The 25651-nt window shown below is 44.9% G+C and overlaps 1 protein-coding gene across 1 annotated transcript in view; it reads left to right on the top strand.

Annotated features, from left to right (window-relative positions):
- Positions 1 to 25651, top strand: part of LOC126455957 (transcription initiation factor TFIID subunit 4-like) — a 142520-nt gene that overhangs the window by 37839 nt on the left and 79030 nt on the right. Inside the window, exon 2 of the mRNA XM_050091713.1 lies at positions 21427 to 21798. Coding sequence (XP_049947670.1) covers positions 21427 to 21798 — 372 coding nt within the window. The remainder of the gene's footprint in view (positions 1 to 21426; positions 21799 to 25651) is intronic.

Here is a 25651-nt window from a genome sequence, read left to right as displayed (position 1 = left end):
CCTCTGTTTTATGCACTTAATTGTTAGTACATGGTCACATCATTAATATCTATATATAATCTAAATTTATTACATTTATGTTTTTTCTTCGTCAAAACTGGAGTTTACGATGATTATCTTCATTGTCTGTGACAGAATCAACTTACTGCAGTGTGCCAGTGTAGTGTGCCAGTGTGTCGGAGACTGTCACGATCTCTGATGGCGAAACGTCACGATAATGTAGCTGAACCAATTAGATTATTATTTACAAAAGGTCATCACAGGTGCAGTCACTTCAACTACTTGCTCCTAACGACGACAATGGACCAGCCACTGTGACCGAGATGTTCTAAGCACTTCAGTGCGGAACCGCGCTGCCGCTGCGATCGCAGGTTCGAATCCTGCCATGAGCATGGATGTGTGTGCTGTCCCTTAGGTTAGTTAGCTTTAAGTAGTCTAAGTCTAGGGGACTGATGACCACAGATGTTGAGTCTCATAGTGCTTAGAGCCATTTGAACCATTTTGAAAACAATGGATGTAATCTTTAGGAGTTTGATTGTTGTACTACAATCTGCATGTACATCTACACAGATACCCCGCAAGCCACCGTACGGTGCGTGGCCAAGGTGATCCAGTACCACTATTTGTCATTTCCTTTCCTGTTCTACTCGCAAATAGAGCGAGTAAGAAACGACTGTCTATATGCCTCCGTTGTTGTTGTTGTGGTCTTCAGTCCTAAGACTGGTTTGATGCAGCTCTCCATGCTACTCTATCCTGTGCAAGCTGCCTCATCTCCCAGTACTTACTGCAACCTACGTCCTTCTGAATCTGCTTAGTGTATTCATCTCTTGGTCTCTCCCTACAATTTTTACCCTCCACACTGCCTTCCAATTCTAAATTTGTGATAACTTGATGCCTCAGAACATGTCCTACCAACCGGTCCCTTCTTCTTGTCAAGTTGTGCCACAAACACCTCTTCTCCCCAATTCTATTCAATACCTCGTGATTAGTTATGTGGTCTACCCATCTACTCCATACTAATACTTTCAGAAACGACTTCCTGACACTTAAATCTATACCCGATGTTACCAAATTTCTCTTCTTCAGAAACGCTTTTCTTGCCATTGCCAGTCTACATTTTATATCCTCTCTACTTCGACCATCATCAGTTATTTTGCTCCCCAAATATCAAAACTCCTTTACTACTTTAAGTGTCTCATTTCCTAATCGAATACCCTCAGCATCACCTGTCTTAATTCGACTACATTCCATCATCTTCGTTTTGCTTTTGTTGATGTTCATCTCATATCCCCCTCTCAAGACACTATCCATTTCATTCAACTGCTCTTCCAAGTCCTTTGCTGTCTCTGACAGAATTACAATGTCATCGACGAACCTCAAAGTTTTTTTCCTCTCCATGGATTTTAATACCTACTCCGAATGTTTCTTTTGTTTCCTTTAGTGCTTGCTCAATATACAGATTGGATAATATCGGGGAGAATCTACAACCCTGTCTCACTCCCTTCCCAACCGCTGCTTCCCTTTCATGTCCCTCGACTCTTATAACTGCCGCCGGCCGCGGTGGTCTAGCGGTTCTAGGCGCGCAGTCCGGAACCGCGCGACTGCTACGGTCGCAGGTTCGAATCCTGCCTCGGGCATGGATGTGTGTGATGTCCTTAGGTTAGTTAGGTTTAAGTAGTTTTAACTTCTAGGGGACTGATGACCACAGATGTTAAGTCCCATAGTGCTCAGAGCCATTTGAACAATTTTATAACTGCCATTTGGTTTCTGTACAAATTGTATCCGTACGAGTCCTAATTTCTTATAGTTCATCTTCATGGTCCTTACGCACAATGTATGTTGGCAGCAGTAGAATTGTGCGGCAGTCAGCTTCAAAAACCGGTTCTCTACATTTTCTCAATAGTGTTTGTCAAAAATTACGTCGTCTTCCATCCAGCAATTTCCACTGGAGTTCCCGAAGCATCTCCGTCAGACTAACGTGCTGTTCGAACCTACTTGTAACAAATCTAGCAGCCCGCCGCTGAATTGCTTCGATGTCTTTCTGCAATCCGACCTTGTGCGGATCCCAGACACTCCAGCAGCACTCAAGAGCAGGTCGCACGAGCGTCCTGTATGCAGTTTCCTCTACAGGTGAATCAATCTTTCCTAAAATTCTCCTAATAAAGCGAAGGTCTTCCCTAACACGGTTCTCACATGCTTGTTCCATCTCATATCGCTTTGCAGTATTACACTCACACATTTAAACGACAAGACTGTGTCAAGCAGATACCGTATCCAAACATTACAGGTTTGACCTTCCTACTCATCCGCATCAACTTAAATCTTTCCACATTTAGTGCTGGCTGCCATTCATCACACTAAATGGAAATTTTGTCTAAGTCGTCTTGTATCTTCCTACAATCATTCAACATCGGCACCTTAGCGTACACCACAGCATCACAAACTGCAGATTTCTGCCCACCCTGTCGACCAAATCATTTCTGTATATAGAGAACAACAGTGGTCCTATCACATTTCCTTGGGGCACTCCCGACGGTACCTTTGTCTCTGATTAACACTCACCGTCGAGGCTTCTATTATTTAATAAGTCTTTGAGCTACTCACATATCTGTGAACATCTTCCATAGGCTCGTACCTTCGTTAACAGCCTGCATTTGGACACCGTGTCAAATGCTTTCCGGAAATATAGAAATATGCAATCTGCCTGTTGCCCTACATCCATAGGTCTCATTATATCATGTGAGAAACGGCAAGCTGAGTTTCACACGAGCGATGCTTTTTAAAACCATGCTGATTCGTGGAAATAAGCTTCTTAGACTCAAGAAAGTTAATTATATAATAACTGAGAATATGTTCAACGATTCTGCAGCAAACCGAAGTTAGGGATATAGGTCCGTAATTTTGTGGGTCCCTTCTTTTACCCTTCTCAAAAACGAGTCACCTGCGCCATTTTTGAGTGTCTTGGGACTTCGTGCTGGGCGAGAGATTCACGATAAAGACAGGGTTCCGCTACAACACGAACGGGAACACTTTGTACGTAAAATTATGAGTTTGATATCAGGATTGCTAACAGGTGGAAAATATAGAATAACACGTTTCGTCCATAAAATTGCGGTTTCTCCCACTCTTCCTTTCTTCGTTGATGATGATGCTGACGGTATATCCCCCAGGGGTCCACAACTCTTTTGTGGATACGTGCGTGGCGATCACGGGGCCCCGAGCTATTGCAGCCTTCTTTCTCTCCAGGGCTGTATTTCCTTCCCCTTCCCCTCCTTTCCCCTCCTTGCTCTTTTCCTCTCGCCCTCTCCTCTCCCTCTCTTGGTGTCCTTGCTTATGTTGGCCCCCGCTATCCTCCTGGTCCTGTTGGTATTACACTCTGGCTTTGTTGCGTAATCATCTCCTCCTTTTGGCATTCCTCGGTCCCCCTCTGGGGTTTGACCTCCATTACAAAATTTCTCCTCCGTAGTGTGAGCCATTTGGGGAAGAGCACCTTACCTAGTGTCTCCAACGTGCGCCCTCCTAGTACATTCCACCTTTTCTTTCACGTCGCTGTCTGATGCTACGGTGCATAGCCAGCACGGTAGCCAGCCCGTGTGGTGGGGTCGCTATGGACCCTTTTGGTTGAGCCCCCTGAACTAACAGGGATCACACTTCTGATACCTGAGCTGTGACCTCCTCATGCATGCCTTGGAGTGGTTGCTCGTCATCCTGGAGCATCGGAACTCCCGGCAATGGCCGCCGTGCCAGATGGCCCTTGGTGTGGCTGGGTGGCGCCCGTGAGGAGAGCCCTTGATCAGAGTGGGTGGTATCAGGGCGGACGCTATGCGAATGAAATGCATACGGGTCCAGAACTCTGGCCGTTCATCTGCGGCCGTCTCTCTGCGTGGAACTGACTCTTCAAGTGCTTCTCCTCTTGCCCCTTCAGCCTTCCCTTCCATGGCTACCCCCTGGGAGGAGGGTCAGGCCCGTCAGCTCTGGGCGAAACCTTTCCCTCGTTATCTAGTTTGCACCAGGACTGATAGAGATACTTTCACCAATACCAAACCTTTATTCTTTGTGGAACACATTGAAGACAAGTTTGGCGAAGTGGACTTCCTGAGCAAGATGCGGTCGGTTTCGTTGCTGATCAAAACTGCATCAGCTGCCCAATGTGCAGCCCTTCGTGCCTGTACCCATCTTGGCACAATTCCTGTGTCCATTACCCCCCACAAGTCTCTCAATATGGTACAAGGTGTGATTTTTCACAGGGACCTCATCCTTCAAACTGATGTGGGACTTCGGGACAATCTCGGACGGCGGGGTGTTCACTTTGTTCAGCGTGTCCAGAAGGGACCTAGAGACAATCGCATTGATACTGGTGCTTTTATCCTGGCCTTTGAAGGGGATACCCTCCCTGAGAAAGTTAAGATTATGGTTTATCGATGTGATGTGAAGCCATACATCCCACCTCCTATTAGATGTTTTAAGTGCTTGCGTTTTGGACACATGTCTTCCCGCTGTTCCCAGGCCCCTCTCTGTGGTGATTGTGGACGTCCACTCCATGAGGGGAGTCCCTGTGTTCCCCCTCCTGTGTGTGTAAATTGTCATGGTAGTCATTCTCCACGTTCACCAGATTGCCCAGTATATAAGAAGGAAAAGAAGATACAGGAGTATAAGTCCCTCGATTGTTTAACCTACACAGAGGCCCGTAAGAAATATACACGTCTTCACCCTGTGTCCATGACATCTAGTTACGCCTTGGTTACAACTTCACCCCTTCTTCCCCCTTCCTTACCCCCATCCCGGACCCCTCTCCTCCCCCCCCCCCTGCCATTCCCACACCTTCCCCTCTGGGCGCGGCTACCCCTCCCCAGCCGGAGAAGTGTCCCACTCCTTCGACGCCTGCCGGTCAAGGGCGCCTCTCCCGGGATGCCCCTTCCCGGCACCTTCCAGGCCAAAGGTCTGCTGCCGTGCGACGACCGCGAGAGCCGCGGTCTGTCGGCCCCCAGATCGCCCGGTCTCTTCCTGTTCCTAATCTTGCTGCAGCTGGCTCCTTTATGCCACACAGCCCTCCTCGATCTCAGCCTGAAAAGAAGAAGAAACATAAGTCCTGGGACAAAGAGCCTGTGGTGTCGCCAAAGGTCCCTTCCCCGACTTCACAACCGGATTCTGACCTGTCGTTCACGGATGTCGCCCTCCTTGTTGGTGACGGGTGGGGATCCGGCAGTATGACTGGCTTTAGCGTGTTCAGCCCCCATTTAACTCAGCATTCTGTGGTTCTGCAATGGAATTGTAATGGATACTATCCTCACCTTCCGGAATTGAAATCCCTTCTTTCGTCTTACTCTGCAGCTTGTGTGGTTCTCCAGGAATCTCATTTTACTGATTCTCACTCACCGACCTTTCGTGGGTTCCTTGTTTTCTGTCGAAATCGGGTCGGACCCCTGCGGGCTTCTGGTGGTGTTTGTATGTTGGTCCATACAGACATTGCTAGCACGTGGCTTCCTCTTCAAACTACATTGGAAGCGGTTGCTGTTAGGGTCCACCTAGATTCTGCGGTCACAGTTTGCAATCTTTATCTCCTTCCTGACAGGACTCTTACACCTGCTGCCTTAACTGCCCTTCTTCAGCAACTTCCTCCTCCCTCCCTCCTCCTTGGGGATTTTAATGCTCATCATCCCTTGTGGGGCAGTGCCTTTCCATCTAGACAAGGTCTTCTCATAGACCAGTTTATTGCAGACCACGACTTGTGCCTTCTTAATGATGGCTCCCCTACTTATTTCAGTGCCGGTCATGGTACCTTTTCTGCCATTGATCTTTCTCTTTCTTCTCCCTCTCTCCTCCTTTCACTACGCTGGTCGCCACACGACGACCTTTGTGGTAGTGACCATTTCCCGTTGATTATCTCGCTCCCTTCCCGCTCTCCGATGGACAGGTTACCTGGTTGGTCTTTCCAACGCGCCGATTGGCCTCTATACACTGCACAGGTCGAGTTTTCTCCCTCTTTGTCGGGTTGTATTGATGACGTCCTACGTGACGTGCCTGACGCGATTGTTCGCGCTGCTAACCTTGCTGTCCCGCGCTCATCTGGACCATTTCGTCGCCGGCAAGTCCCATGGTGGAGTACGGCCATTGCCATTGCCATCCGTGATCGCGGTCGAGCTTTGACACACTTTAAGAGGCACCCATCCGTAGCCAGCCTTACTACCTTTAAACGCCTCCGCGCTAAAGCCCGTTATTTAATCAAACAGAGCAAGTGGATATGTTGGGAACGATTCGTTTCTTCCCTGGGTTCTACTGTCTCTCTGTCACGGGTATGGGCTACACTTCGCTCTCTCCAAGGTTGCCATCGACAGTCCACCCTCCCAGGCCTTCACCTCCCAGGTGGCCTTTGTACGGACCCATTAGTTCTTGCAGAACGTGTTGCGACCCATTTTGAAATGGCGTCAGCATCAGCCTCCTATCCAGCTGCTTTCCTTCACCTGAAACAGCGGGCTGAAGTTTCCACCTTATATTTTACCCCTTGTGAGTCAGAATCTTACAACGAACCTTTTACTGAATGGGAATTTCTTTCTGCACTTTCTTCTTCTCATGATACAGCCCCCGGCCCAGATTCCATTCATAACCAACTGCTTCAACATGTCAGTGCTCCACAACGGCAACATCTTCTTCAGGTGTTTAACCGTATCTGGCTCCAGGGTGACTTCCCTTCCCAGTGGAAGGATAGCATCGTGGTTCCTGTCCTTAAGCCTGGTAAGAACCACCTATCTGTTGACAGCTATCGGCCAGTTAGTTTGACCAATGTTGTCGTTACTTGAACGGATGGTAGCCTGTTGGCTCAATTGTGTCCTCGAATCTCGGGATCTATTGTCCCCTTACCAGTGTGGCTTTCGAGAGGGACGGTCTCCAATCGATCATTTACTTCGTTTGGAATCCGCAGATCGGCAGGCTTTCTCCCAGCGCCGCCATTTGGTTGCAGTGTTTTTTGACCTTCGCAAGGCCTATGACACGGCCTGGCGCCATCACATCTTACTTACCCTTCTTCAGTGGGGTCTTCGGGGCCCACTCCCGATTTTTATCCGCCAGTTCCTGGTCCATCGGTCATTCAGAGTGCGAGTTGGTACTGTTTTTAGTTCTCCGCGGACCCAGGAGACGGGCATCCCACAGGGTTCTGTCTTGAGTGTCCTTCTTTTCCTCATTGCTGTCGATGGACTTGTGGCCTCTGTCGGCCCTTTGGTCGCCCCTGCCCTGTATGTGGATGATTTCTGCATTTGGGTTAGTTCCTCTTCGATGGCATCTGCAGAGCGGCAGCTCCAGGGAGCTATACGGCGTGCCTCTGCATGGACCCTCTCACATGGGTTCCAATTCTCTAAAATCGCGGGTGGTCCACTTCTGTCGCCGTACTACGATCCACCCTGATCCAGAGCTCTATCTCGATGCCTACCGATTGCCTGTGGTCCCACAGTTTCGTTTCCTGGGTCTTCTTTTCGACAACAAGCTCACTTGGCTGCCCCATATAAGACATCTGAAGGTAGGATGTTTCCGTAAACTCAATGTCCTTCACTTCCTTGCCCACTCCTCTTGGGGTGCGGACCGTTCCCTCCTTCTCCGTCTTTATAGTGCTCTAGTTCTATCTCGCTTGGACTATGGTTGTCAAGTTTATGGTTCAGCTGCTCCTTCCACACTGCACGTGCTGGATCCAGTCCACCATCGTGGTATCCGTTTGGCAACCGGTGCCTTCCCTACTAGCCCTGTTGATAGTCTCCTGGTTGAAGCTGGGATCCCCCCCCCCCCTTTCTGTTCGGCGGTCCCAGCTTCTGGTGTCTTATGCCCTCACTATACGTTCCTCTCCCACTCATTCTTCCTATTCTATCCTGTTCCCAGACCATGGACGTCGCCCACCCGACTCCCGCCCTCGGGCGGGTTTACCGGTTGGGCTCCGCCTTGCGTCTCTTTGCCGTGATTTTCAGCTTCCTTCTTTGTCCTGCCTTCCTCGCTCCCTCCTCTCCATCTCCCCTTGTTTAGTTCCTCGGCCTCGAATTCGGATGGATCTCCGCCGAGGTCCAAAAGATTCCATCCCCCCGGTGGTGATCCGTTCCTTTTTCCGCCAAATTTATAGGAGTTTCGGGATGCTGTTGTTTTCTACACTGATGGCTCTAAATCTGCTGCTCATGTGGGGTATGCCTTCACATCCTCTGTCGGAACGGAAAATCATCTGCTGCCACCTACATGTGGGGTGTTTACTGCGGAATTGATGGCAATTTCCCAGGCCCTTACCTTTATTAAACAGTCCCAACACAACAGCGTTTTGTTATGTACGGACTCGATGAGTGGCCTTCTTGCTATTGACCGGTGTTTTTCAAGCCATCCCTTGGTCTCTGCCATCCATGACCATCTCGCTGATATTCACCGTGCTGCTTGTTCCATTGACTTCCTTTGGGTCCCTGGCCATGTGGGTATCCCGGGTAATGAGCTCGCTGATCGTTTGGCTGGGGGAGCAGTCACTTACCCCCGTTTTCTGTAACGCCTCCTGCAGCGGATTTACGGCTTCACATCAAATCCCACTTCGCACAGTCATGGGCCAATTCTTGGGAGGCTATTCCCCTGTCTAATAAACTTCGTGCGATTTAGGTGACACCAGGCCCGTGGCGTTCTTCCTTTCGCCTCTCCCGAAAGGACTCGACCACACTGTGTCGTCTCCGCATTGGCCATACCAGGCTGTCCTATGGTTTTCTTTTGCGTGATGAGCCACCCCCACTTTGTGGTCATGGAGTCTTCCAGTCGGTAGCCCACATTTTGGTTGAATGCCCCCTTCTTTTGGCTCTGCGTGCTAAGTACAGACTCCCCCACACTTCAACTTTGATGTTGGCTGACGATTCCCGGATGGTCTCTCTGGTTCTCGGTTTCCTCCGGGAAAGTGGTTTTTATTCTCGGTTTTAAGGTTTTTAATCTCTCTCTGGTATTGGGACAGGGCGGTGAGTTTTGGGTGTCTCCCACTGTAAGCAGTGTTCGGAGATTCCCGATTCACCTCCCTGACCGAAATCCTCTTTTCTTCCCCTTTTAATCTGTTTTTACCCTTTTTTAAGGCTTAGTTAGTCTCCTTTTCCCATACGTACTTCTACATTAAATTAATTGTTTGTAAGGCGGGTACCAGGTTGAGATTCATTGGGAGAGTCCTTAGAAAATGTAGTCCATCAACAAAGGAGGTGGCTTACAGAACACTCGTTCGACCTTTACTTGAGTATTGCTCATCAGTGTGGGATCGGTACCAGATCGGGTTGACGGAGGAGATAGAGAAGATCCAAAGAAGAGCGGCGCGTTTCGTCACAGGGTTATTTGGTAACCGTGATAGCGTTACGGAAATGTTTAACAAACTCAAGTGGCAGACTCTGCAAGAGAGGCGCTCTGCATCGCGGTGTAGCTTGCTCGCCAGGTTTCGAGAGGGTGCGTTTCTGGATGAGATATCGAATATATTGCTTCCCCCTACTTATACCTCCCGAGGAGATCACGAATGTAAAATTAGAGAGATTAGAGCGCGCACGGAGGCTTTCAGACAGTCGTTCTTCCCGCGAACCATACGCGACTGGAACAGGAAAGGGAGGTAATGACAGTGGCACGTAAAATGCCCTCCGCCACACACCGTTTGGTGGCTTGCGGAGTATAAATGTAGATGTACATTCTAGCGGTTGCACCTTTTAAGTCACAGGTTGTCTTGCCTATGCTGCTTCAGCATAGCGTTGGGTTTGTTGTCTTGCCGACTTGCCTCATTTTTTTTTTACCAATGACACCATGACTGTCCTTTTACGTTTTTACCAGCTCCGTTTTATAGTTTTGACTTTCCTGAGATGTCCCATTAGCGGAATGGAGCATATTTGAAACAAGGGACTGATGACCTTGCTGTTTGGTCCCTTAAACCTCAAACAACCAACCAAGTGACGGTATATTTAGGACGCTCAACAGGATAGCCAACAGCACCTTTGCTGGTTATCAACATACTCATCTTCGAATTTGTGTAGTGCCTATACTTACAAGTGAATATGCTAAGATGACTCCCCGTGGATATATATGTGCAGCTTTCTCACCATATCTAATTACATGGACATAAACATGTGGTTCTTCACTAATAAATCAATTTGTTACCTTACATTGTATTGAAATCCATCAATCGTTTGGAGAAACATCCCTACTGCATACTAAATTATGACTTATAAAGTCTTCAATTGATTGTGTCCACGGTGTGTTGATAATTAGAGGTGAGTGTAGTTTATCTAAAAGCTATGTTGCAACAGGACATTTTTTTCTTTAAAGGTACACCAAAATGCTTAAATAGTTGCATATTGTTGTATAAGAATTGTGGTCATAGGAAAAATTTCATGGTAGTGTTAGTGCCTTCGCACACACTGATGTGTTTGCAGTTGAATAAAACTGAACTGATTCTGGTTTGAGTTGCTGCTTAATGAAACTAGAATCAGCTGAAGAAAAATGCTGTAACTGCCTGTTGGATTGGGATAACCCACCAAATAATGAGAAACAAGGACGGAGCCATTCACTTAGAACTCATTGACATCTTATGCCTTATATTTCATTCGGAAGTCCAACGCCTCACAAAATTTTAATATGCCTATTTCATTGTTGCCGTTATCGGCTAGAATGCTGGACAACTCTCCCTCTAACTAGAGGTTAGTCATTTTGTCAGAATATGAACCACATGTACACTGTCGGCCATAACAGCTACACCAGAAGAGATGTTGTTGTGGTCTTCAGTCCTGAGACTGGTTCGATGCAGCTCTCCATGACCAGAAGAGATATCAAGTACTAAAAACCGTATGCGTACACAATACAAGAAATGAATTATGAAATATGACTTGGGGTGTACAGGGTGCGGAACTTAACACAAAGGGCTGCCACCTCTGGCAGCAACAATAGCACTGACTTGCCTTGGGATCGATTCGAACTGAGCTTGGAATGCAGATAATGGCACATCATTACACGGTGCGTGGGGCCCACGAGAAATATGCGGCCCGCATCGAACGTGTGCCTTGCCCGAATTACAACGCGAACGCTCTGCTATCTACGGGTGCGAAATCAGTATGTGAATGAAAAGGTAGCCAACAAAGTCCTTATCTTTCTAGTGTGTCATCGAGAGCTTGACTGTATTTAAGCACGCATGTACAGAGTATAAAACTGGTGTGAAACTAAAATGTTTATTTGACACTAAAATAGTGAAGCCATAGTCACAATATATAAAATCTTTTCTTTAAAAAGAAAGAGTTACATTTTCGGTTTCAGCGAAGAACGTCGTCGTTTTCAAATGTAGAACATCAGTTGGAGGATATACACAATGCGAATTATGACCATACATCTGACAAGAATTACGAGAAATCATGAGGCCAATCAACTGAGGCTGTGGTGGCACAACCAAGTAATTACCAGTTATGCCCATGCTTGCCGAAACGTACATTCCATAATAACTCGTCCCCACAGCAGACTGTCACTACAAGACGTGTAATATCACTTACCGTTATGTACGCCACAGGGACCATATATCTCATTGGTCCCAATGCTGCTCTGTGTCATAGTTCATGAATCATACTGGCTGGAGAATGGTGGCATATCAGTCTTTTGGTGGTGACCCATGATCATATGTTCACAGGTATCCTGGAAACATCCTATCAAGGGCAATAATCCAACAGCTTCTGTACTAAAGTGGTTCAGGATAACACGCACAAATTGTGGTCTTGGGTCATCTTGTTGAGAAGAGCATGGTGACCTCGAAGATAGGGCACACGACCCCTGTCCAGATTACCGGAATTACGACAGTCTATGACAAATGGAATCTGGAAACTTCCCCCAGGGTACGTTCATCAGGAGCCTATTCAACACTTGCAGCAATATATAATTAATATCTGTTACCGGCAACTATTTACGTATATTAGTTTTGTTGGAATAAGTCAGTGCAATAACTTTAGCTGCCATCAAGTGTCTGTCTCTTTGGATAAGCCTAGCTCTTTGATGTGTGGCCCCTCTTTCTCACCTCCCAAACTGTCACAACACACGATGCGTCTGCACGAGCAGCATCGCTGCCGAGCAGTGCGTACAGAGGGCCATAGCAAGAGTGCACATTTGTGCATCATGCTTTTGAAGTAGCTGTACATTGTACAGTGTGCACATCATGCAAGCAATAGTATGGAAGTATGGATCAAACACGTTAAAAATCGCATGGACATTGTGTTCATTACTTTTAATCGTATCATGTACCATATATAAACCAATAAATGGATTTTCAAAAAAAAAAGAAGTTAATAAATATCCCTTCTCCAAAGAGTAAACATGTTTCTCTAATCTTGCGTAATATTCTTCACATCAGTAAGTATCTTGCAGTACGCACTTTCTAAAGCAGCCTTTGTACTTTCTCGGGATTGAAGCTATCTCCACACTATATTTCAGTGGGTTAGCCGTGAGAACGTAACACATTCGCATTTATAATATTAGTATGCATAAAATTTTCAATTATGATACCTTTTTCCTCCCCGATCCTGCTTTGATGAACTAAAGCCTATACGGTACTCCAAGCTACAATTAAGTTGCCTGCGAAAACGCCGTGAAAATTCGTCTAGTACTTTTGAAGAAGCGTGTTCAAACAGACACACAAGACAGTTTGTAAATTTGTTATTAGTATAGATTTATTGTTTATTAGCTTCGTCAGATTAGGGCCTGAATGCTCTGTATTATATAGGACCAGGAACAATACATTCTAAGAAAATATAACAAAACAACTTCTATGAGTACTTCTGGTTCAGATATAAACGTCTTAGAAATTATTATGAGAACAATCGACATAACATCGTTGAACGATACAGTCTCGAAAGGCGACGATCCCACCACGATGCTGGAAGATGTTTCTCCTTCTCACACGAGCCGTAATACGATCTTCTCACAAACGACCAAGATTCTAACGCGGTTTCCGAATAGCAAATGGCTGTGGCTTCTTCCTTGATATAGAGAATGTAGATAGCGTTGTTGAGCTGAGATTATAATCATTTTCACATCCAGGCATGTAGTAATCGTCATGCCAATTTAACGGTTGTTGTATGCCGCATTCGTGTTGTTAGAATGTTAAAGGCACCACTGAGAGTCAAATATAATTATACCGTAAGTTGAATAGCAAATATTTCATACATATTGACTGATCATCCCGCAAGAGGCGGAAAGTAAAATTATCTGCTGAAACTGCAGGGTATCCAACAAAGTTCTTCCTGGTTTTAAATTTTAAATAATATGGAAACTAACATCAATAGAAAAAAGCAATAAACGGCACATCTATTGTGGAAAGTGTAACAATTTCTATACAGACATTTCGAAGTAGTACTTACAGAAACTCCTGAGATATGATGCTATAGCTGCAAAGCTTTCAACATGCACAAGAAACTTCGTGCATTACAAGCAGTCTTCGTGAGCGTACCACAATCTTTTCAAAATGTCCACTGCTCGCAGTAGAAAGGTAGCGCAAACGAACAAAGAAATTTGCCAACACGTCTTGTAAGCTGCAGGACAATCGAAAAGTCTCAGTTGTCAGCCTTAAAAAGTAAAACAAATTGTGAATTGATCTCTTGCTACACAACAGTGTTTACTGTAGTGTCAAAGAAAGTACTATTAGACGACGCAATATGGCAGAACGCACTCGAATTTTCTGATAATGTAAGGTGTCTTCATGAAAGGCATGTAGTTTGTCTGCTGAACAGATTCTTCTATTTTTGAGTATTCACATATCGACTAGAGTGAAACGACGTTCTATCAGTGAAGAAAATATGTAAAGTTCTGCAGTTCTCAGGACATCAACGAATGGGCGAAGCTATGTAGAAAAACACTAGACGCTCTTCCCTATCAGGTGCCTCCAGCTCCTGCACACTACGAATATAATATCCCGAATTTTTAACTTGTATACAACTTCCTAAGCACTACCGTAAGATAGCTGGGGTGGTCAAAGTTTGTAAAGAACAGCGAACTTTGCATCACATGCCTCAACTCAATCCGTCAAAAAGGCCGGTCTCATTCTCTTCATATCTACAGCTGATCCGCATTCCCAGAAACGGACGATCAATCAAGTTGTTGTTGAACTGTTCCTCGCCGCGATTCCTGGATATTTCTCAAGAAATGCATCGACCACGTGTGCGTATGAACGACTGACAAAATGCTGTTCAGCAATGGAAAGTTGTTAGCCTTGCGGAAACGCCATGTCTACCAAGCAAAGAATTGCAGAACAGGCTTGACATATACTCGTTACATAACCGTCTTCGTTTGTAGCCGATAATACCTATTGTGCTATCTTGCGGTAGCTGATCGAACGAATGGAATGCAGATCGTACTTACACATACATATATTTACACATCCGTGATTTTTCTATCGAACTGTATTGCCTTAACGGAAACTGATGCTATTTTTTTTGTACTCCAGATTCGAAGATTGGAATGAAAGAAAAAGTTGACGTAGTGGATCAATGTCCGTATTCGCGACTATGTCGCAGCTTGTGAAATTGATTCCGTCGCAACACATATTGATGATTTCAGTTTTTCAGGCGTGAAGTGATAGTTACATTAGACTTCCAGCACGCCACACTAGAAGCAATCACAAAGAATTACAACAGTACATATGGATGTCAATCCATGACTGCGCCAGTAACTTTGGGATAATCCAACGGAGTGACTCTGTTCTGTTCCCGAAATCTTCACCAAGAAAGCGAAACGCATGATCAGTGCCATGTGTTCGGATCTCATCTTGCGTGTACTAGGCTGTGCCTTTTCGATCTGCAAACGCATGCTGTGTGGTGACTAACAGTTCCAAAATTGCAACGCAGCGTTTAGTAATTACAGTCCTGCTTGAGAAAAGGATGATAATGCCTCTGCTGCATACTGCAACAGTACAATAACTTTGGGAAAAGGTAATGTTTTTGCTTCAGAGACATGAGGATTTTCGGGACCCCTATATTGTAAATTGTGTGTGATCCATCTGTGAACCATGTACAGCCAACATCAAATCCTTTGTTATCAGTCATTTTGAGAATCTCGTTCTCTAAGTGAACAAATTATCGCACAACGGGTACGAGTGACGTATTGACTTTAGATTTTGAGTGGAAAAGTGCGTAGACAGTTTATCAGTGTTGGATTCCTGCTTTAATGCTTCATACCAATTTACGGATTTCTTAGCGATTTGATCTTTGAACACCTTGTAAGCCCACTGAGCAACAGAATTAAGGGATCACTTTTTCGAAACCCTGTAATCGCCTCTCCCTGCTAGGTTAGGCAACCACATCGACACCTCTTGCATCTGCTTACCTTCTGGCGCTGGAGTAGCCGCCAGGCTGAACTGGTGTCGAAGTTTCTGACATGTACATTTGTAACGTACCAGCAAAGTTGCATGGGTAGCACCGAGGATGTTGCCGAAGTTGGGGATCTTAGAGGAACCCTGTGCCGTTTTATTCAAGCAAGTATGGAAGGCTGGAGAGCTGAATAAGCATGAGTACCCTTTCTTGATTGGGATCCAGTTCAAATTTAGTTGAATGGTTTTGAACGGTCCCTAGTTGTTCCAACCATAATACGAGAGTAAAAGTTGCTGTCGCTCTGCACTCCAAAGGGGTGCGATCACGTTCAATGGGTATGGAGCCCCACAATGTCCTTAAAGAAGGGTTGAAACGTGCGAAAGTGCTGGCAGTGTGTAAAGTTCTCAAGGACATCTTTCTGTTGCCTATCCCACTGCGAACTGTCGTCTTCAACTGCGAAACGTGTGTGCGCCTGATGATCAAAGGGAGGAATGATTTCATTGACGCCATTTATGCCATCCCCTGAAGTCTTTTTTGTCGATTCTGAGAGGCGACATAGCTAAAATATTTTCTCCGGTCACTCATAAGAAATTCCAGCCTTACTATCGCGATCCTGATCTCCATCGCAGAGGCGTCAAAAGACAGGGTCAGATGGGACGCGTGCACCATGGCGTTGGACAGAATTGAAATTTGGTGCCTGTTTGGCACCATTAACCCACCTTACACCTCACAAGAACTTTCCTGAGCTGTGGCTTTCGCATGAATCGACACCTTGCCGTCTGAATATTGTTGAGGTCTCAGGGCGCCACATTTTTGCACCATTACGGAGGAAGGTTCCACTCACCTTTGAGGGAAATTTTAAACATAAGCGTCGTAATGGGTGGGAATTATAGGATTTGGAAAATTCATCCCTTAATTCTGTGCCGGCCGGGGTGGCCGAGTGGTCCTAGGCGCTACAGTCTGGAACCGCGCGACCGCTACGGTCGCAGGTTCGAATCCTGCCTCGGGCATGGATGTGTGTGACGTCCGTAGGTTAGTTAGGTTTAAGTAGTTCTAAGTTCTAGGGGACTCATGACCTCAGCTGTTTAGTCCCATAGTGCTCAGAACCATTTTTTGATTTCTGATTTAGTACTATATACCTGCAACACATTGTCTTAAGTCCAGCAAAGGCTTTTTGCAGCGAATGATTTCATTAGACATCAAGCCAGATATAAGAGTTATCCTCCTTGGTAAGACAGTGCTCCTAAGCAAGAGAGCTTCATGTCACGGGAAGAAGTTCTGCTGTTACCACTTGGCATACCTTTGCTACATTAAGAACAGGTCTCACACTGCAGAACCAATTTGCTCACAAAAGGGTATGAGAAAGACGTTGCGTGCAATTGTGGATCAGTCAAAACGGGACGAATCCTGTAGTTAGGAAGGTGTTTTAAATAAAATGTGAGAAATTCTGGAGAGGAAAAGTGTAATATCTCTCTCAGGACACGGAAAGTATCATCTGTTAGCGACTTCTGTACGTTAAAATCCAATATAACAGTCTCGATTGTAACATAAGCTTATTTGTACGATATTGCAATGCCTGTGTTGCTCCAAAGTACGATACGGTGTTCCCTTTGGCAGGCATGCATGTACGAAGAAACATTGCATTATACGTCTGAAGAAGACAGGTACTGTAATATTGTTTATGAGCTTCCAGCATGTTGCAGTTGCTATGGGTCAGCAACTTCTGTTTATAAGTAGAACTAAAAACCAGCCCAGAGTTGGATATTTTGCCTTTTTTATTTACTGAACGATTAGTTTCTGGGCGAAACCCACAGTCAAATCATCGTTAACATCTACATGGTTATTGTGCAAATCACATTTAAGTGCCTCGCAGAGAGTTCATCGAACCACCTTCACGATAATTCTCTATTCTTCCAATCTCGTATAGCGTTCAAAAACGAACACCTATATCTTTCCGTGCGAGCTCTGATTTCCGTTATTTCATTACGATGATCGTTTCTCCCTATGTAGGTCGGCGTCAGCAAAACATTTTCGCATTCAGAGGAGAAAGTTGGTGATTGTAATTTCGTGAGAAGAATCTGCCGCAGCGAAAAACGACTTTGTTTTAATGATGTCCACCCCAAATCTTGTATCATTTCAGTGACATTCTTTCCTCTGTTTCGCGATAATACAACGTGCTGCCCTTCTTCGAATTTGTTTATGTTCTCCGTCAATCCTGTATGGTAAGGATCCCACAGCACGCAGCAGTTTTCTAAAACAGGACGAATAAGTGTAGTGTAGGCAGTCTCTTTAGTAGATCTGTTATATTTTCTAAGTGTCCTGCGAATAAAACGCAGTCTTCGGTTGGTCTTCCGTACAACATTTTCTATGTGTTCCTTCCAATTTAAGTTGTTCATAATAGTAATTCCTTGGTATTTAGTTGAATTTACAGTCTTTAGATTAGACTGATTTATCGTTTAACAGGAGTTTAATGGATTCTTCTTAGCACTATACAGATATATTTTCTAAGTCATTTTGCAATTTGAATGACAGCATCATCTGAAAAAAAAACCTAAGACGGCTGGTCAGATTTTCTCATGAATCGTTTATATAGATAAGGAACAGCAGAGGGCTTATAACGCTACCATGGGGAACGCCAGAATTCACTTCTGACTTTCGGTCAATTACTACGAAATGTGACCTCTCTGACAGGAAATCACGAATCCAGTCACATAAGTGAGACGATATTCCATAAGCACGAAATTTCACTACAGGCCGATTGTGTGGTACAGTGACAAAAGCCTTCTGGAAATCTCGAAATGCGGAATAAATTTGAAATCCCTTGTCTATAGCATTCAACAAACATTTCATGTGAGTAAAGAACTAGTTGTGCCTCACAAGAACGATTTTTCTAAATCGGTGTTGACTGTGTGCCAATAGACCGATCCCTTCAAGGTAATTCATAATATTCGAACACAACATATGTTCCAAACTCCTGCTGCATATCGTCGTCAATGATATGGGCGTGTAGTTTGGTGGCCACTCCTACTATCTTTCTTGAATATTGGCAACATAGTTATCTTTATGCGCTGTAACTCCTCGTTGCAAGTTTTTGACATGGTTTTCACATCTTCTTAAATGCCGTTTTCGACTGTGTTACGATCATTTGAAAATGGGTCTCGGCCCGAAACTAGTCATCGAGTGTATAAAAAAGTAAAGTTCGCAACTTTGGACCGATTTTTTGTTCTACTGTAATATCGTATTTATACCCGACACCGGCCAAGCGATTGTCAATAAAAATGTACGAGGCAAAGTTGGAGACACGTGGTTAACGGCATATGGGAGTATGGTTCTGTCCGCGATTCGTGCTCGAATATGTGGTCGAGCTGTTGTAGGCGCTTCAGTCCGGAACCACGCGGATGCTACGGTCGCAGGTTCGAATCGTGCCTCGGGCATGGATGTGTGTGATGTCCTTAGGTTAGTTAGGTTTAAGTAATTCTAAGTCTAGGGGACTGATGACCTCAGATGCTAAGTCCCATAGTGCTTGGAGCCATTTCTTGCTCGGATAGACTAATGTTATTGTGACCGCTCTCGATTAGCGATCAAACTGGATTTGAGTTCTAGTCCGGCCCAAATTTTCATTGCCGTCATTCCATTATACAGCTGATGGTTGTCTATAATCGCAAGTGGGAAGTGACACACACAGTGGTTACGGTTACTAAAAGCCACGCCACAAGTTGGGAAACGGGGTCAAATTTCTAGCAGTTTACTGTCCAGTTTAGATTTTCACAAATGTTTTATTCGTACCTTACAGAAACTAGCAGTACGGCAATAAACAGCCCTTTAAACACGCCGCTAACGGCAATCAAGGAATTTATAGCAATACAATAATTTAAAAAAATTAAAAATAACAAATACAGAAGCTAGCAATACGGCAATAAACTACCTTTTAAAACACGCTGCTAACGCCGATCAAAGTAATTTATAGCAATACAACAATTTAAAAAAAGTTTAAAGAACATTAGTAAACAGGCTACTAAGGTAAATACAGAACTTTGCTAATAAGGTACGGTGAGGTAGTGAAGCTACCAACACCGCCATTAAAAAAAAAATATTAAACAGGTCTCAGCAAACACACGATTAATGGCAATAAAAGGAATTTACAAACTTGGAGGAATTAAAAAAAAAATTTTAACAAAAGTGTCCTGGTATATCATTAGAACATAACAGATATGACGGACCCGTATAAGGCGGCCACAAATAACCCACTCAGGGATGCTCAGGCTGGACAGAATACTGCCCAATTTAAATACGCCCGTAAACACAATAGCCACTCTCTGGCAGGTCACTGCACCGACTTTTAGCCAGCGAAAACTTGTTATAAGATGGCTTAACTTGCTGACGAATTAGAGCTAACCTCGTGCAAGGAAACATTACACCACACAGCCCTGAATGAGCGACCACATGATCTACCAACAAGAAGCATGGATTTACTCATAACCCACGACAGAATAGCGAAACAATTAAATTGTCCAAAATTACACCTCCCATCGGACAGTAACGAGAGGAGGAGGAAAGATCACTGTCTTCAATTACACCGGTGCCAGGGACAGGAAACCCGGTCGCCGGAGGCCACAAGGCAGAAGAGACGCTGGTTGCACAAAATTATTACTTAATGATTAAACCTTCCACGAACTTAACTTGCAGTTATGCTCGAACAGGCAGTACACGACCTCCGATGGCAAGGATCCACACATCCGACCGCGCACGCGTCGCCAGCGTACCCAACACGCCACGGTCACGCGACAACACACTCTGTCACCGGAGTTCACGTCTTCTCTGCAACGTTGACGGGTAGTGGCCGCTCTTTCATTTTAGGTGTCTCCTTTTAAACTTCAGTGTTGAAACGGGGAATTTAAAGAAGCTTGTTAACGTCCCACCATGCGAAATGAACAGCAACTAGTCGTGGGGCGATCCTGTATACAATCAGCATGCGGGGAGCTCTTCCGCCAACTCGACCCGCTCCTTACATACAACCGACATACATCACGTGGCGACTCGGTACAACCGACGACGCCTGCTTCGCGCTGGAGAGCCACACCGCCCTCCCGTGTCCACCACAGTCTCTGCGCGCCACGCCCCTACTTCCGCGCCACCACCCGAGGTTACAAATGGTTCAAATGGCTCTGAGCACTATGGGACTTAACTTCTGTGGTCATCAGTCCCCTAGAACTTAGAACTACTTAAACCTAACTAACCTAAGGACATCACACACATCCATGCCCGACGCAGGATTCGAACCTGCGACCGTAGCAGTCGCGCGGTTCCGGACTGAGCGCCTTAACCGCGAGACCACCGCGGACGGCCCCGAGGTTACAACCGGTCAAAGATCTCACTTCCTCCATAACAGTTTCCCGGAAGCAAAAACGCAGATATGGATAGCAGAGGGAAAAGACAACCAAGCAGCCACTTAATGACAGACAACATATCAAACAAACATGTCAGGGGAAGAAAAGGAAAACCAATGCAATGTAAACACAAGGTGTAGCACAAGTCGATACACGGCTCAGGAAGTATGTTTAGGTTGGCAACCGTACCGGTTTCGGTCTATAGTTCAGACCATCTTCAGGTCGTAAGCACCATGATGGCGACTGGTGGCGGAAGATGGAGCAATATTCGTAGAAACACGGACGTCCGCTGCGATCGAGAGTGTTTTACTGAATTTTAAGATTTTATACCGATCTCTGTTTACGATCCATCCATTGATAGAAAGCTTTTGCAAGTACTACTTCCATAATTTCGTGCAAGATACCTAAAGCTTTCAATTTCACCATATCGTTTTGCATTCTATCGATCTTTGTTTTAATATTGTTTAATTTAAAAATCAGGGAGTCCTTGTTGGGCACCCCGTAACTAGTTTTCCAGTACCCACATGCTTTCTGCAGTACCGACAGTCGGGGAACGGCTGGGAGCCAAACCCGTAAACTCTGGCGGAGCTGGCAGCTCCCGGACGCCTCCAGGGTGCCAACTAAGGCAATCACTCCGGCGTTGGACGTTCATGTGAAACGTGAGTCGGAGCGCTTTTAAAGCGCTCCGGCCCGGCGCGGTCGCGTGCAGCGCGGCCACGGCGTGACCCACGGCCCGCGGGCAGCGGACAGCGGCCAGCGGCCAGCGGACAGCTCCGGCAGTAACGCAATTACGCGGCATCGGCGCCGGCATCAGCATCGGCCGGCTCGCCGCGCTCGCTCAGCCGTGCGTGCAGCCGCGGGCTGGCCTCCGCCTCCACCCCGTCCTCCCCACCGCCCCCGCCAGTCCCACTCCGCCCCCTCCCGGCCGCCCCCCACCGGGCGCGGCGCAATTTGCCGGCCGCGCTGAATTATTCCCCAGACGGTTTTATTCGCCGTCCAGCTCGACGGCGTGCCGGAGCAAGTGCCGGGTCGCCGCCATTGTTCTTCCTGTCTGCGTGCCTCCGCCACCCGCGCCGTCTTCTGCTTCTTTAACACCGGGCCGTCCACGGTGGCCCGTCAGCTATGCTTTTCTTCTACGGACGTACGTTTCCATCGCTACCGGAACCGGAATAGACAAAGCACCACTTTTTACGACATTGCCATTTTCTTCATGCTAATAACATTTGATGGTCCTTGTCCGGACAACAGCACTACGACAAAATTAAAAAAAATAAAAACGCCAATTAATTGCCACTGAAAATTAGATCTCCGAGAGCTTTTAGGTACAAATCATACAAAATGTAATATACAGGGTGTTACAAAATGGTACGGCCAAACTTTCAGGAAACATTCCTCACACACAAAGAAACAAAATATATTATGTGGACATGTGTCCGGAAACGCTTACTTTCCATGTTAGAGTTCATTTTATTGCTTCTCTTCAAATCACATTAATCATGGAATGGAAACACACAGCAACAGAACGTACCAGCGTGTCATCAAACACTTTGTTACAGGAAATGTTCAAAATGTTCTCCGTTAGTGAGGATACATGCATCCACCCTCTGTCGCATGGAATCCCTGATGCGCTGATGCAGCTGGAGAATGGCGTATTGTATCACAGCCGTCCACAATACGAGCACGAAGAGTCTCTACATTTGGTACCGCGGTTGGGTAGACAGAAGCTTTCAAATGCCCCCATAAATGAAAGTCATGAGGGTTGAGGTCAGGAGAGCGTGGAGGCCATGGAATTGGTCCGCCTCTACCAATCCATCGGTCACCGAATCTGTTGTTGAGAAGCGTACGAACACTTCGACTGAAATGTGCAGGAGCTCCATCGTGCATGAACCGCATGTTGTGTCGTACATGTAAAGGGACATGCTCTAGCACCACAGGTAGAGTATCCCGTATGAAATCATGGCGGTGAATCGAGGAAGTACAGTACATAATGACGAAACTAAAATGAGCTCTACATGGATATTAACCGTTTCCGGACACATGTCCACATAACAACTTTTCTTTATTTGGATGTGAGGAATGTTTCCTGAAAGTTTGGTCGTACCTTTTTGTAACACCCTGTATATATGAGCATGGTATTCGGATATGTCCGAAAGAACAGATACCATCGGTGACCATGCAGCTCGTTAGAATGAAATTACGATGAAACGAATACCCCTGGCTGCATACAGGCGTTGTTATAAGCCAATGGGGAGAGCTGGAAATGTGTGCCCCGACCGGGACTCGAACCAGGAATCTCCTGCTTACATGGCAGATGCTCTATTCATCTGAGCCACAGAGGACACAGAGAATGGTGCGACTGCAGAGACTTATCTCTGGCACACCTCCCGTGAGACCCACATTCGCACCTTATTGTCCGGAACTCTGACGAGAATCGGCAGTAAAGCCGCGAGTAATGAGTATAATGGGCACGGACACTATGAATACAGTGCGATGCCCTCTGTTACAGCCTTGTCGTCAAACCCAGTTGCTGCAATTACAAACTGAAACCTTTTTGATGGATGAGAGATGGAGAGCTAACATACTATATACCCCATTGGGACTGTGTAGACTAGTTGTGGAGTTACAGTGGAATGCAGAGACAAACCACTCTTACATGTACTGTAAAGGGGATGTTTGACCGTTATACGTACTAATAAAAGGAGCAAGAGAAGGACAAAGTAACAAGCAAAACAATAATAAACATAGGCTTCCTAACCTGTGGTTTCCGAATACGATTTTTTTTATGAATGTGTGCGCGAATACCCGAGGATCCAAACTGCAGATATAAACTCGAGGACAAGCTGGCAAATAACAAACCACAATACCTAACTCTAAAGTCGTGAATGAATGTTCCTAGAAAATGGGTACAATAGCACATAAACTTCTTAAAACCTTTGAAGAAAATGTATGTTTTTCAGGTAAGTTTCAACAAACTCTCTGAATTTGAATTAAAAGTAGAGTAAATCTCAGTATTCTCATAAATATTCATGACTCTACATGTATTAAGTATGTGTAGAACTTGTAATGCGTTTTGTGCCTTTAGCAGTGTGTTTACTATTAAATACGTTGTTCCCGAATGAAGATTTGTTCATGATACTACTATTCAGATGTTCTCAACCTTATCATGAAATTAATAATGAAATTTACACCTATCTTCCATGCATAACATCTGATGCAAACATCTCAGTTCTTTCTGTAAATATCAGACTGTTTCACTCTTTCTGTATTTTTTTTTTTTTTTTTTTTTTTTTTTTTTTTTTTTTTTTTTGCGTCGTATGTTATAAAACACTACCTAACTCATTATGTGCACGAAATCTTATGTGCGGTTTGGTGCTGCCAAATGTCCTTGCTATTTGATCCGAAATGCATTGTCATATGGCAATGTCACGTACTTGACTTTATTCTCTGTTTGGTTTTCAGTTAGTGTAATGGAATCGTCTGTCATTTCACACCCGCTGTTCTGTTTCTTAGTATGCGTTGTGATAACCATTACGTTATCGTAACCATTGCTACAATCTATCTCCTTCAGTGCATCAAGTTCTTTATTCATTTCGTCGGTATCAAGAGGAATGTTTAACGTCTGACTCGTCACAGACTGGAAGAAGGCCTTATCAAACAAATGTGGACGACATGAGCCGTTGTGAATGACTGCATCAGTCATAGGTTTATGATAAATACCAAACTTGTGTCCGCCCTTTATTCTTATGTATTTTCAAATTCAATAAATTAGTAGTATGTTCCATTGTAAAGTTTATGTTTGCATTCAAATTATTCATTTGCAGGAGCATACAAGTTCATTTCATCTCTTGTATCATTAAACAAAGCTAGACTGTTATTGATGTATCGTTTATAACATACTATCTTGTTAGCTGCGACTTTGTACCTGCCAGTACATTTATTTTCAGTGATGTTCACGAATATATTTGTTAAGGTGCCTGCAGTATGACTGTCCATAGCTAAAGCTTCCAGCTGAGAATACACTGAAGCACAGAATATAAAATAATTGAATGAAACGGTTAGCCAAGGCAAATCTATAATCCTGTGTGGTTCCTCTACGCTTATTCCCTTGTACTGCAAAAAATTGCTTTGGATTAACTCAATTCTCCCTGGTATTGGCATAACTGGATAGAAATTAACTATATCAAACCAAACGGGCTTTTATTCTATGAGGATCTGTGTATCTTTAATTTGTTTGGCAATTTCAACTGAATCTTTTAGGTTATATCTAGTTTCCTATGTGTAATAGGCTTCGAATAATTCAAATTTTTGCAAAACACATATACCAGATACCTTTAAAATGAACTATTGGGAGAGTTAGACAATTATTCTCATGTAGCTTAGGCACTCTTTTACGTCTCTAATAGACAGGATAAAGATACACGGCTTAAGGGCTCTTATAATCAATGTATAAAATCTTGTTTGAAGGATCATACGAGATTTCAGTGATACTATTATTAGCAAAGATCTTTCAACCTCAAAATCAGTGTATTCCATATCCACTTTTCCCAATTTTACTGTATTTTGTGACTCTTTATTTCGTACTTCATCTGCTTATTGTATAAAACAGAAGGGATAGATAACGATCCTTCTATATTTACTAAGCCATTGCGTAAAATGACAACCAAACGATCATTCAAGTTGTTATGTACAATTTAGAGGATTGGTTATGTACCATCGAACTTCCCGTAAAATATCATCCACACAATTCTGAAGATAGCTTGGACAGATAGGTGAGAACATTATCGCACTATCAGCTTAACTTCTAATGATTTAAAGGTGCTGACAAGAATAATATGCAGAATAACAGAAAAGAAACGTGGTAATCTGTTAGATGACTCTCAGTTTGGCTTTAGGGAAGGTAAAGGCACCACAGAGGCAGTTGTTAAATGGCGATTGACACTGAAAGCAAGACTGAAGAAAAATCAAGAC

The sequence above is a fragment of the Schistocerca serialis genome, chromosome 2 (genome assembly GCF_023864345.2).
Source record: "Schistocerca serialis cubense isolate TAMUIC-IGC-003099 chromosome 2, iqSchSeri2.2, whole genome shotgun sequence".
Lineage (NCBI taxonomy): Eukaryota > Metazoa > Arthropoda > Insecta > Orthoptera > Acrididae > Schistocerca > Schistocerca serialis.
This window is presented reverse-complemented; position numbering and strand designations above follow the sequence as displayed.